Here is a 14,965-nt window from a genome sequence, read left to right as displayed (position 1 = left end):
TACCAATAAGTTGAAGCACTTCAATTTAAAATCTTAAGGTAAGAGTGTTTACAAACTCATAAATCCTAATTGTAACTTATTCACAAGTAAAAGAATGTTATAAAAGAAAACCCCTAAACTCTCTAACACAATTATATATGTATAAAGCCCTTTAAAATGTTATAGTAGCCTTGAATTGTTAATTGTCATTTAGTAAGTCATATAGTTCATCCATCTAATAAGTCACATAACCTTTGACTTGAAAAGAAAGAAAGAAAAGAGGATACCAAAAGGTTCATCTTTATTGCTAAGAACTATGTTTTTCCCTATGGCCTAAACACAATTGCAAAAAAGAAAAGCCAATACTCTAGTGAAGTAGCTTCAACTACCCTGCACAGACTTCATAAATCTATGGCAAATTTAAAGATCAGAAAGTAATATGACATTGCCCTCCAACACAAGTGCATTCATATCTTGATCTCTTTACCAAAAATCCAGCTGAAAGGAACGGGACTTCGCTGCTTGGCCCTTGCCTGTGCTCTCTCCTCCAATTTTCTAATCCGCGGAGCCAGTCCACATACATAGTCTTGTGCTCTGCGTCCTTCACTGGAAAGACCAGTCAATTTTTCCACCTCCCATCTCCCCACCAGGAATTCCAGAATATCTGCATAGTCCTTGGCAGTGTATACACCAAGCCGTTGAGCTACAGCAGAGAAGTGTTCAAAGAGGTTGTCATCCCTGCCATCATACATCAGATGAGCTGGCATTGAGATTTTTTTCCTCATCATGTCACCAATAGCCAATATGGCACCATCAGGATCAACCTCGAGTAGCTTCTCAACGATCTTGGTATATGCAGTTTCGTGGCGCTTCTCGTCTGCAGCAATTGAACCACATATCTGTGCTAGTTTCATATCCCCATGCTCCTTGGCGAGCCTAGCTGTGTTACCATGTGAAACAAAGGTAGCCCTTTCTTGGAAAGAAGTGTAGACGAAACCTAGATAGGGGTTGTTTTCCGTGCGAGGATCCTGGAAATATAAGAGTGCATGGAAGTTCAAACCAAATTGAGTATAGATGGATAATTATATAACAAGTTCAATCTCAAGATTTCTATTTTCATAGAATCAAATAAAAACGTAAGCTGTAGCTAATGTACCCACAAAATGTGGCACCAAAACTATAGTATACTATAGTTGCATTTCAATTCTATAGAGAGTACATAAGGGATACAATGGACTAGCTAAGCAAAACTACAACCTGACAGATTGCTAGCAAGTAGTCAATGAGGTTGAAGGAAATGTCATATACAAGAAAATGAAGAACTAAAGTTTACTGAACTACATAAAGAGTTCAATAAAAAGGGCGTAACTCAATCTAGCAATTAATGAAACTTAGCAGCTTCAGGTATTGCATTTTTTTTAGTTCTATCCCCTCTCCCAGGAAAACAAGAAAGGCTTGATAATCAAGAGCTTAGCATGCACATCATATATGGTGTGCATGCAAAATAAAGGATCAGAAGCTTTTCATAATTTGACATCTGAACCAACCGTATAAACCAACTCTGGAGAAAAATCAGAAAGCTTATGAAAGCATGGGAGGTAGATACCACAGACAGTATAACACTTGCTTAAAGCTGCCCTGTGTATTATAAACATCAGCATACCTATTTTTTAGCATGTAATGATTTGACTCCATATGAAACCATTGGAATTTAATCCTGTAAGCTTATACCAACAATATAACACTTAATTGATAACACAAGGGGTGTGGTAAAAATCTTACCATCCCAGAACCAATTAGGTACTGGATTGTCTTTTCAATTTGCTTCATATCAACTCTTCCAGAAAGATAAAGATATTTGTTGAGAAGATCACCATGCCTATTTTCCTCCGCTGTCCATGCCCTAGTCCAAATAGCCCAGGGAGAGAGGCTGGCACCAGTTTCATCACGAACACCATCCAGGGTGTTTATCATGGTCTGATAAGTTGGAAGGGCCTCCTCCGTGATCATATCCCCAATTAATACAACAAAGTAGTCGTCAGGAATTTCCTTACACCTTTCCCTTAGCTCCTTGACCTGCTCATCGAATCCGTCAGAAGCAGGATCAGGAAGAAAATCAGTAGGCTGCCAACACTTCTCGACAGGCTTTAGGTTCACCAAGAGATTTTGTGCAGCCCAATCGCGCAGAGAATCAAAAACTTCAATCTTTTCTGGTGGCATGGAGTGAGTTACTTGAACATGCACCTCTCGTGGAGGAGTGAATGCCTTCTTCACACTTCCAACTTCCCTGTAAATTAGCAGAAGCAGACTTAGGTTCAAAATTTTTCACTTTGAAGACCTCATGAGCTATAACTTAAAAATAACAGTTGAGGAAGGCAAACTTAAAGCATAAAAAGTTATCCCTGACATGACAAATTCCCAACCTTTATTCTTCCCCTTTTTCACCATTTATGATGTGGTGCTAACTACGGAGCAAGTGTCGTCAAAGTTCCATTCATAGAGAAAGGATTCTTTGAAATCAAGTTTTCCCTCACAGAGATAGTGTCATAATACTGCAGTGTGCATATTTTGACAGGAAAAACGATGGAAGACAGGACCAATAATTTATTATAAAATTTAAAAAACCATGCAAGACAGGACCAATAATTTAATATAAAATTTATTTTCCAAGATAAATAACAGGTTCATGTATTTGTAGAAAGAGAGAAATATATGGCCTGAAAGACTGAGCATAGATATTTAGTCCATCGAAACATTGGAAGACCGAGTCTAGATATCTGAAATATTAATTGTTTGGTGAAGTATGCAATCCTATATCACCAAACAAGATTAACCATTACTTAAACAATAGAACTAAGCACAAACACCTATAAATTGTATTAGTTTATACTTTATACAAGTATGTAGAAACTAAAGCAATAGAAATATACAAAATTTAAGTTTTAACAAACAGAAGATATAAGTGCCAACTGCCAACCAATTCCATAACAATCAAAGAAGCTGAGCAATACCAAACAGCTACACCTACTGGCAAACAAGAAAAGAACAGTGCACATAAGTATTATTGGAAACATTGACTTTAAGCAAAAAAACGACAATTAAATACAGAGCACCACGGCACGACCTAATTTTCAACCACAGTTGGTAAAATGTACAATTTCTGGACACCTCCCACCCCAGAAAAAAAAAACACCAAAGAGGACTTCCCTTCAGAACCTTTCTGAATAGATATCATTTAAGCAAAAGAAAGAGTAACTAAACTAAACTTAAGGAAGAATTTACAGAAAGGAAAATCATTGCAGAGATATTTGAAGCAAAAATCAAATAGAAGGAAAAAATCCCAGATCCATACATACAACAATCAAAAACACATTGATTATGTTATGATTAGAACATAGATCAGTATCCAAAAAAAGACATTTTTAAAGGCAGTAAAACAGGACACTTGATTAACCAGGAAATTCCTAGAAATCAACGATGCGATGAATAATTAAACGAAAAGAAAAGAAGACAGATAGCAAGATAAACACCATGTAACAAACTAAGCAACACATAAAGCAGAACAAGACACCATTTCCCAATTTAGAAAAAAGGTGAATTTTTTATTTTAAATATTTCTTGATAAGAGCTTCTTCAACACCAACCACTACCACCATTCACCAACCCAATCAATAGATACGAGAAAACAAAAATTCCAATCACAAACACACACCAGAAACATGCAGTTTGCTACAGAGCAAATCATTTTCCATGATGCAAACACTTTTCCTTCATATCCAGTCTAGCTAAAAACCAAGCCATAAACAATTAGTTACTCGAAACAACTAAACAATAATAAGCCAAAACGAAACCAACCCATTTCCACACTGGGAGATACCCAGTCTCCATGATACAAAAAAATTTTCAAATTCAAATTAAATGCACCCAGTATAGCTCTCTCAGTAAAGTCATAAACTAAAGCCTTGAAACAAGTGAACATAATTGAAACCAAATCAAAACTGATCCATTTTCCATATGATCAAAAGAAGATGAAACAATTGAACAGAAACCAAATTGAGAGGTACCCATTTCCAATGATACAAACATTTTTCAAAATTCAAAAATTTGAAACAAACCCAATGCAGCTAAAACTCAAATCACATAACAAAATCAAAAGAATGAAAAACAAAACCACTCTGTGAGATACCCATTTTCTCCAAATTCAAATGAAATCCATCCTTGAAACAACAAAACACAAATGAAACAGAACGAAACCGACCCACTTCGCAACAAATCAAAAGAACAAAAAACACCCCACATTAAGAGATACCCATTTCTTCAAATTCAAAATTAATACACACCCAATGTAGCTAAAACTCAAATCACACAAACAAAAACCAATAAAAACAAAACCGACCCACTTCCCCAAAAATCAAAATAACGGAAAACAAACCACATTGAGCGACACCCATTAGCTCAAAAACGAAAACAAAGAGTAAAAAAAATACTCACACAGAAGGTCGATGAATGGTTGAAGCCATCATAACTCTCAGAGATCTGGCTGAAGAACAAGGTAATGGTAACATTTTGTGAGATTTCAACGACACCCCATTGACATTCAGTGCCATTGTTGATGCTCTGTTTTTCACCTCGACAATTTCGCCTGAGCAATTTCGTTGTGATCACTGTACACAAGTGGAGTTAAAGGTGGAGAGAGAGAAACGGAACAAATAGCCCAAATATATAAGCCTTACATGTCGACAAAACCCAACTGGAAATGAAACTAAATTAACCTTCAACTTGAACAAAATTACTCAAATGCCATTTTTTTGTCATTTCGGAATTCGGGGTTCGTATTAGAGATCCGACTAATCAAGATTTATACACGTAATAAAAATGATTTCTCATCTGATAACTCAACTAATAGATTTTTTTTAATCTATAATTTCTAAGTTTTATCAACCCTCCGAGATAATAGTTGTTAGTTGACTGATTATCTGGGAACTCCACGGATATAATTAAGGAGAATTATTTTCTATTAGATATCATTATCTTTTTACTCGCTAATATTTTGATTTGTTTATCTTATTTTGAGTTGGCTCGAAGTTTGACAAAGTAAAAGAGATTATTTATACAGTAATAAATATATTAATGTTTTTTAATTTGGTGAATTTAAATTATATAATGTAGAAAAGTGTTGCTAAAAAAAAACATTTTTTTAAAAACAAACTAAAAATAAAAATAAAATTAAAAAATAAAAAAAGGATTAATACCTAAGAGCTAAGGCTTTCTGGTTCGTTTGGCTTTGTTTTTCAGTTTATCGTTCGGTATTTAATATTTATATTAAAATTTTGACTATAATTCATAAGCTTACTGTGTAAAACATAAGTATAAAAAAAACATTCCGTATCAAAGTTTTTATATACATTAAAGGTTTTCTTATTATTCTAATTATGTTTTCAATATTTATATTGAAATCTAATAAATAATTAAGAATAAATGCTTTTAATTGACAAAAAATAACTTAAATTTTGAATTTAAAATCTCAAATTAAATGCTTATCGCAATTCTTAGTGATCAATGTATATACGTAAGAGAATGCATACTTTTGTTGTTTTTTTTTTGCTAATAAATAGGTGTAAGTGTCGTTGCTTGAAAACACTCGATACTTACCAGAGTGAAAGACACGAAAGCACACGTAACGCTAGTTGGCAAATTTATTATTTTTTATAAATTTTTTAATTAATATATAAAAACTTTTTTAACTTTGGACAAAACAGGGATTCTAAACTAACCAATTTAATAACCATGGGTATTTAATCCTGTGGGTATTATAAAGTTAATACACTTGGGTGGTTTTATTATTTTTATTATTGACTAATTAATTTTGTTTGGAGGTTAAAAACAATTTTATCTAATATCTGAATCTGAAATTATTTATCTTCAAATCAAAATAGTTCAGATTTTTTTCTCATTTTCTGTCACTTAATTATTTAAATTATTTTTTAAACTAATAGAGCTTCTAATTTTAATGTAGTATTGTGTTATCAAATTCATTTGAATTCAAATGTTTCTAATATTTTTATATTTTTAATATGAATTGTTAATTTCTTTGTAATCAATATCAACTTGAATTAATTATTTATCATCTCGCATGCATATAAATAAAGAATAAGCAAATTTTTCAACTTTACTATTGATTAATTATATATAATTCAGACCGTGAAATCAACTCGAATATGAAATTTACATAAAACTTCATATCAAAAAGATTTTAAATATATCATTGTCAAAGTGGTTTGAAATCAATGGTTAGATTAAGACAAATTAACTAAGATCTTACAATCTAATTTAAAGAGAAGATATAAAATATAAAATTAGTCCAAAAATGGTTTTTAAAAGTGATACATGCATTAACATTTAAAGAGTGGACTTTGAAATACCAAAAATTCTTATAGTTACATTTTGATACATTAAATGTAAAAAATGAATAACTAAACATTTATTTTTTTAGCATAAAGAGCATTAAATATGCTAAGAAAAGCAACTATATATGAGAAAAGATAAAATAAATATTTAAAATGGAGATTATAATTTCAATCTTATCATATATAAATATCTAACGAAGGGAAAAAAATCTTCCTTAATGATAACAATAAGAATTAATAACACAAAATTACGTTCTAGATCAATCTTTTGTTTAACTATCCATCTCGTCCATGGACATGATACCTGATACTCGGTATTCATATTGAAACTCGTTCAATGTAAAACTCCCTACTTTACAGTGTGTAACATATAGACTTGTTCTCTGTAATTTAATCAAAGATAATAGCAGTAACTAGTATGACCATAAAAAGTACAGAAAGCAATAGAACATAACAACTGATACACAGAAACAAAGATACACAAAATCATAACCAGGTGATACAGGATTACTGGTTTACAAGGTGATATATATACATAGTCATCATCTTCCTTTATGAAGGATATTTGATTTTCTCAGATTAGAAATTTGACCAGTACAGAGAAGTTACAAAGCCTGGTGTACATGAGCAGGCATCAATTATATCGATAACAAGAAAAACTTGAGTTAAGGGGCCGAAAAGGTTCAACAGAGTCGAGATACTCATTCCTGGTTGTATGTGCAGTCTTGCTGCGGCTGGATAGAAACTGAAGAAGAAGAAGTCTTCTGGCGTGGTTGCGGGGAAGTTTCATGCAGATTGATGGTGTTTCCAGAAGGTGGCAAACATCTCTTGGAAAAGAATGTAGCAATGCTCTTTGTCCTCTTAACTTTTTCTGAAAATAATCAAAAGTTTAACACAATCCAAAAGGTAGAAAAAGTTGGATTATAACCCATGGGAATAAATGAGTGCAATAGTATAAGAGATGTTCATACCAGGTGATACTGATAATCCAAGGTTCACAAGAACATCCTTTCTAACCTACAAAAGCAAGAAAAATGCAGTATCAGTAAAAGATCTTCCTGGATTGGGGCAATAACCCACAACAAAGAAATGAAACTATTCAAAAAAAAATAACATGAATCTGCTGCTTAGAAAATTCGGACTAATAAATCGGATAAGACTAATCTAGAAAGAGGGGCATGACACAAAAAGAAAACTATAACAGGACACCAATGATCTACCAAAGAACAAAACTGAGAGAAGATCTATTTACACTTCTAATTTGTGTAATGAGAAACTAGAACGTTTTACTAGCTTAGCCATAAACTTTCGTGGACTGTACTGCTTCTGCAGTCAATCCGTAAGAGTGAGAACTGCTATCATCTGGTACACAATATTGGATGTGATTCTTTATGGATTATCCTACAAACTGAATCTTTTGCCAGATCATTTATACCCTTCAGATTGCAGAGATCTACTTAATGAAAATAATTTTTATCCTCAAAATTCATTGACAGTAATCCAAACTGAGAAAAGAGGTATGCGGAAAATCACCTGCCATCTACCATCAATAAACTCTGCAATCTCCCGCACCTTGTTTTTCAGTTGGGACTTTGAAATACCTGGGAACTTAAGTTGTAAAGACTCCACCACCTTGTTTATACCATGTGAGCTTGACCGAATAACAGATACCTGAAGGAAAATAATAAAATCAACTCTTGTAAGCAAGAAATCAGCTCTGGGTCGGTAAGAGAAACCATTCCACAAAAAGAGGGAGAAAAAATGTTGATAAAAGAAAGGTAAAACTTACAACTTTAGGTAAATCTGAGTCAGCTAGAGCAGCTGGAGATGCTATTTGTGGGGTGATTGCCTTGCTACCTGATGGGCAAGGCTCAGAATCCCCCTCAATCACATCATCACAAGTGGATATTGGAATAGATGAATAGCCAGGAAGTGAACAGATAGTCAATGCCCCCAGGCACATTTGATCGACTTTCTCATTACCAGTCAGTTCATCAGCCAATAAGAAGGGAGCTTTCTCATGCATAAGATTTAATATAATAAGTGGCTTGTTTTTCCTAAGAGCCTGTTCAGTGTAGTTGTGAAGATATTTTTGCTGCCGAAGCAACACTGCAAACTCTTCACTCAGCCCTTCTTGTGCAGAACTGGACAAAAATTTAGACTCTTCTGCATCATGAGATTCCACTTTGTCAACTTGTACACCCTGCATGACCAAAGGTGAACAAGTTTAGAAGTACTCACATAAAGAAATGTTAAGTTTTCAGTTACTTTCTTTTCCCCATTGGGAAGGGCCATATTCATGCACCTTGGCAGTCGAGTAAGAAAATCTATGTTTTATGATTGACAAACGAGGATTTCAGCAGTCAAGAGTAAGAATACTTATGTTTTATGATTGACAAACAAGGGTTAATTAAAAAATTTATCCATGGAAGACTCTTCATCTCTCTCGCAAGAAAAAAGGAGGGGAAAGGAGGCTACAGGTGCAACACTAAAAACCATTGCTATATGTACAAAATGAAAAGGCCTTATTCATTACTAGTGTTATTACTACAAATATAGATCTCCTGCTGCAGTTAGAGGTTGCAGTGGTTGGCCTGCTTCCACTATATGCAAATAGTGAAATAAAGTTCTCTCAAATACCACAAGAAAACCCTCAGTACTGATTTTTAAATAAGTATTCTCCATGTTGTGACATCTCAAATGCTTGACCTGATTCTTTAAATAACTATATGTCAAGAATACCAAGTAAAACTATGAACACAATTAAATCACAACATATAAAATGGAACAAAGATCAGTTATTTTGTGGATTTGAAATAACACCAGTATGTTAAGGCCAAAATCATCACAAGTTAACAACAAGCCAGCTGAGGCTAGTTAGCAAGATGGAAAATGTTCAGCTTTGTGCTGTCATTTATACTTGAATCATGAACTGACCTTAAGAACTCTATTCAACTACTAATCATGCAGCAAAGGAAATTGATCAAGAAGTACTCATTGAAAATGATAGATGGTTCATAGATATCATAATTCAGGTAAGAACAGAAGATGCAAGCTATGCAAAAACAATTTTGAAGGAAGTTGTGTCACATCATCAGTGGGGTTAAGATTTTTAAATCGTAGCTATCGCATGCTCACAATATTGACAAATCAGCAAAGCACAAACTGATCTACCAAGGAAACTAAACAGTCTGTGCTTCCCAATGTATTATCATTGTGGGATATTCAGTAGTTTCCATATGAAAGTGGGTATTGGAGACTGGTGTACCTCTTCATCTGAGAGATACCCATCTGGCACCAAAAATCCATCTTCACTTTCATCTTCATCTTCACCTCTTGCACATTCTTCCTCCAAGCATTCATTGTCATCTTTATCACAATCTGACAGACTTTCACCAGGCTCCTCCTAATTTAATCAATTTGTCAGTAATCATCATGATTCACAGGTGTTTTTGAACAGGCAATAATCAGAAAATACCTCTTCCCATTCTTCATCACTATCAACCTCATAATCCAATTCTGGATCCATTGCAAGGGGGTGACGTGCTCCAACTACTTGGCTGATGTGAAAAGTCAAAATATCAGTAAAAGTGGAAAAGAGAAAATGGCAAAAAAAAACACCCATTGGCATCCATATGAACATGCTAAATATTGATTAAGGAAATAATAAACTGTCACAGCTTAATATGGAGATTGAATTTATTTAAATCACATCAAAATAGCTGAAGCCAGTGCCATCTCCAGAAGGAAAATACTCACTAAATCAGAAGAAAAGATTCATCTAAAAAATGTTTCATTACAATTGCTAGAAAGAAAAACTTATGATAGTAGGTTGAAAAACATAAAAGAAGATCCACTAATACTCTAATATTTACCAGAATCGCATACAGGCAAGGACTGTGGGTTAACTTTCGTAGCACCTAAACCATTATGTGTTTGTTTGTTCTGTTTATAAAAAATATACACGCATACAGTGTGTAATCTTCTCTCACACTGAAGAGAATTTCACAACTGGAAACTTTAACAACGAAAGAAAACAATCAACTAAATCATAGTCTAGAGAACTTAATTAATAATAGATCAAATGACCCAACACATTATGATCAAAACTGGGATATGGATTTGCAACAAAATACTGCTTCCGAAGTAAAAAGGTACTAAAGCATAAAGGTTCATTCATCAATAAGATTGATTATGAGGTTTTAACTGGTTTATAAAAAAATTTCAAATTGCATAACACATGAATCATAACATAGCTCACCTTTTCTTCGGCCAAACACCATAAAATGCAGGTCTATGACACTTATCAAACTGCAACAATTGCCTCCTCAATAAGCCCTTCTGACAAAAAGGAATAGCATTGACCTCACCGGCATTATATGATCTGGTATTACTACTAGGCTCAGCCCAACCATCAACTAGTTTCTCTGTATTAACTTCAACATCACAAGTCAGTCCTCTACTAGCTGTTAGCTTAATTTCCTTGACTACATTAGTCTTGGGCTTTCGACGGATTCCCCAATGAACTTTTCCCTTTGAAAGAATAGAACGACCTAAGCAATGCCATGAAGTCAAGTGTGACCTGTAAAGAAAATCCAAGCAACATCTATATAAATATCAAGAAAAAAATATTAACTCGCCACATTAAAATGAAAGAACAGAAAAGAACTAACTTCCATATATCATCAGCATTGAAGTCATCATTTTGTGTAAGGACTGAGTCCATTGACAGAGTAACAGATTCAGGCATCTTTTCGCACTTGGTAGGGGCAAAATCAGAAGCTGGTTCATCTAAGGATTGGCTATTCTGGGAAGAAGAGTTAGTTTTGCTTCTTTTGAGAAAACGCTCCATCATTGAAGCTTGCTTTTGTAAAGTAAGTTGCCTTTTCACTTCAGCTTCTTCCTTTTCCTTGCGGCGTCGATCTTTCTCAGTTTCTTCTTGTTCTCTCATCAACTGCTTTTTCAGTTTAGATTCTTCTTTCTCAAACCGCTTTTCCTCTTTCTCTGCTTCACTTTGTAGCCGTTTTAACTCTTTTTCCTGCACAGGGAGATTTAGCCATCAAAAAGATTAATCAAGATCATATTTAAAGGCATGGCCAGTATGACACCACCAATGGCACACTTCTAAAGATATGCCAACAGCAACAAGCATTTAACCAACAGGTTGAATCAAATGACTCACACTTTTCAATTTTTCTTTCTGAATTTCACGCTCCATCCTTTTCTTCTCTTTTTCAGCTTCTCGTTTGTTTCTCTCCAACTGCTTAATCAAAAGTTTCTCCTCCAGTTTGACTGACTTTTCAGCCCTTTATCAATAAAGAGATTTGAGTAAACAATGGGAAAGAGGAGACAGATACAGGAAACAATACTAGGGAAGAAATAGATATCACATACACTTCAGCACCATTTTTCTGTTCCATGCTTGCAACTAATAAGCGGATATCTGCCTCATTTAATACTTTGCCAAGCTTTTCAGAAGCCTTCATCTGTTCTTGGATGCAGTTTTGATCAGTTTCCACCTTTTTTAGCGCAGTCAATAAAGCTGCCACAATGACCAAACACAAATATTTCAGCTTATCAAATTTCTAAGCTTGTTGGAAGACAACCAAATAGATCATTCACTTGTTAATGAATTACATACAAAAAGCCCATCCAACATATGTTTCCATCTAGGAAATAGAATCAACAGAAATAATTAGACCAAAAAGATCACAAGTAATTGCACTGAATGAATTAAATCAATAATGCTATGTACTCTAATTCACATGCTATCAGATGGATAAGAATAGTGGAGTAAACCAATAGAAAATCAAATATACGATCACGTTTCTAAATCATCCAAATTCAGTTCATGTTTTCATCAACGCAACTGGAAATGATCAGCCTCACTGAAAGCCTAACCAAGTGTATCCAAAATGCAAGCAAACCAAAAGGCCAATGTTTAGAAGCAACAGTACCACAAATTACGCCATATATAATATGGACACCATTAGCATGAGACCCATATATGAAGTACACAAAATATTGCAAGGTTAATAGAAAGCCTTCTTCACCACAAACAGATTAACATGTACAGTTATTAGTATTCACTCACCAAAGACAGATGTAATTCTCTCATGGATTTTTTTACGACAAGTCCTGCGGATCTTCAGGATAGCCCGGACTGATTTGGGCAACAATTTAAGGTCTCGTGTCTATAAAATAATAAAGGAATTGCATTAGCATTAGCATTATTTATACTAAAAAGTAGATTAAAACAGATGACAGAAAACTGTATCATGAATACATTGAAAGAATAAATAGCGGGAAAGAGTTGTCTATGGGTTTCCACTTTCTAGAATCAAATCCATTCACCAAATTTGCATGCAAAAGTTCAATCGCCTGATTGAAGGGTTGAAGCATGTACAATATTGAGTAACTAGCATAACTATGCATTAAATCTAATCAATGAATAGCTAATTAACAAATGCTTGATTCTCCAAAAATACAATACTTTTGGAGAATCCGACACACACACACTAACATCTTTAAAGAGTCTGAGCAATAAGCTGAACTGCCATTGGTTGAAACAAGACACTCTTTTGATAGATCACACAACATAGTGGATCCAGTCTAAAGATTAGAAGCAATAATGAACACTAATACACAATGAAAAATCTACAACAATCATTTGCACCAGCTATTAACACTAGGAGTTACCATAATGAAACACCCACATGCCAAACACAAGAGATTCTAGAAAATCAACAAACTAGGAAAGCAAAATGTCTCTAATAGTGATAAGCATAGAGGATTCAGCTTCCATTATCAATACATTCACACTGGCAATCACCATCGGCTCCTACATTGCTCCGATCCCACTGAAAATGCAAGTTCTCACAGATTCTGGAACCGGTTTAGGAAACCTCTAAGGGAAGATACAATCAAAAACCCTCAAAAGAAGGATAAAATGAAATAGTTGTGGCAGTGGGGAGATAGAGAAGAGAGCTGACACGTGTTTGTTTTGTAAAATTTAAAATTTCTGGAAGTTTTGAGATTTATTTCAGTTTCCGCCTGTTGGTGAGAATAATATGATGGGTTTTATTCTAGTTCTCAAACCTGTGTGTTGGAGAAAATGCATCATTTCAACTTAAATCCAAACAGTTCTTAGAGGTGCAAATTACTCCATCACTCCTGATTGTTAACATATTAAGAGTAATCCTACAAATAAGTCTAAGACAGATAATATGTACTCAACGAAAGGAGTATCCAAAATTTGAAAATAACAGGGTCATATCAATGAATGATTATTAGAAATTTCACTTTCTAGAATCAACTCCATTCACTAAATTCGCAATTTGAGTAACTAGCATATATATGCATGATAACTAAAAATTTCCTTACGAGCATCAAATCTAATCAATGAATATTCATTAAAGCTAAGCAGATATGCTACTGAAGCAAGACAGCCATTTGACACATCAAACAACATAGTAGATGCAATCTAAACATTAGAAACAACAATCAACATTAATACACCAAATTAATGAAACACACACATGCCAAAAGAATCGATAAACTAGTAAAACAAAGTTTCTCTAACAATAATATCGTTAGAACATCCAATTCCCAATTCAATATTCATGTAAAAACAACACCCAAAAATCTAGCGATTCAAGAGTTGCTTATGAATAAACAAACCCAGATAACAAAAATTGAAACTTTTACCTCCCAACACCAAAGCGCCGACTCAGATTCATCCTCCAAAACGTCAACATCTGCATCTGGGATTCCGTAAAGCATCCTTTGCCCAACCAAAATCACAGCACTTTTCACACTAACCTTACTACAACTACACTCACTACCACTAATCTTGTCAAAAATCACATCCACCAATTTCGACAACGACAGACTACTCTCCTCCATCATACAAGCAATCACCGAGTTCAACCCCAACCCTTTCAAATCCTCAACTTCCACAACTTTCTTCTCCAATACCTCCTTATAATACTCAACCAACCCCTTCATTTCCACTTCCAACCCATCAATCTTCGCCGCTTTCTCCTCCGGACTATCCATCACCAAACTAACCCTCTTCCTCTTCATCGTCTTCTTCACCGATCCATCCGAAACAACTTCCATCTTCACTTCCTCAACACCGTCAATCATCATCGCCTCCGACATTGCTCCGATTCAACTGAAAAATACCCAAACTTGTATATGAAGATTCAATGAAGAACAAAAAAAAAAAACCCTAGAAATGAAATAGTGGGTGGGGGTTGAGGTGGGGGTAGTGGGGTGATAGTGAAGAGATGTGCCGCGTGTTTGTTTTTGTAGAATTTTAAATTTTTTTATACAAATTTTTAGATTTATGTTTGTTTTCCCGCCTTTTGGTGCGAATTATTTGCGGGGATTTTTTTGGTTTTCGCGCCGTGAAAAAATGAAAGGTTTCATAATCCAAACGGTCCCTTATTAGCAAATTAATTAAATATAAATATTACTACTTACTATATATTAAATTAGATATATATTTTTATTGTATTTATTTCTTAATTTTTTGTCTATAGTTTAAAATATTTACGTATTGTTTATTGTTTTAT

The 14,965-nt window shown here is 34.2% G+C and overlaps 2 protein-coding genes across 2 annotated transcripts; both read right to left on the bottom strand.

Moving 5' to 3' along the window:
• Window positions 1–263: 263 nt before the first annotated feature.
• Window positions 264–4,949, bottom strand: LOC101250561 (stearoyl-[acyl-carrier-protein] 9-desaturase, chloroplastic). Its single transcript, XM_004250029.5, has 3 exons — window positions 4,471–4,949; window positions 1,762–2,266; window positions 264–1,007 (listed from the first exon to the last, which is right to left on the bottom strand). Exons 1-3 carry the CDS (start codon window positions 4,584–4,586, stop codon window positions 447–449), a joined length of 1,182 nt encoding a protein of 393 aa, XP_004250077.1. The 5' UTR covers window positions 4,587–4,949; the 3' UTR covers window positions 264–446.
• Window positions 4,950–6,844: 1,895 nt separating this feature from the next.
• On the bottom strand, window positions 6,845–14,702 carry LOC101250265 (chromatin assembly factor 1 subunit FAS1). The gene is made up of 12 exons (XM_004250028.4): window positions 14,094–14,702; window positions 12,481–12,580; window positions 11,781–11,928; window positions 11,569–11,692; window positions 11,060–11,424; window positions 10,648–10,968; window positions 9,865–9,946; window positions 9,655–9,792; window positions 8,176–8,589; window positions 7,920–8,057; window positions 7,358–7,403; window positions 6,845–7,257 (listed from the first exon to the last, which is right to left on the bottom strand). The coding sequence occupies exons 1-12, from the start codon at window positions 14,547–14,549 to the stop codon at window positions 7,088–7,090; spliced, it is 2,502 nt and encodes an 833-aa protein (XP_004250076.1). The 5' UTR covers window positions 14,550–14,702; the 3' UTR covers window positions 6,845–7,087.
• Window positions 14,703–14,965: the final 263 nt, after the last annotated feature.

This window comes from Solanum lycopersicum, chromosome 11 (assembly GCF_036512215.1).
Source record: "Solanum lycopersicum chromosome 11, SLM_r2.1".
Lineage (NCBI taxonomy): Eukaryota > Viridiplantae > Streptophyta > Magnoliopsida > Solanales > Solanaceae > Solanum > Solanum lycopersicum.
Note: the sequence above shows the minus strand (reverse complement) of the source record. Positions and strands in the feature narration are given on the sequence as shown.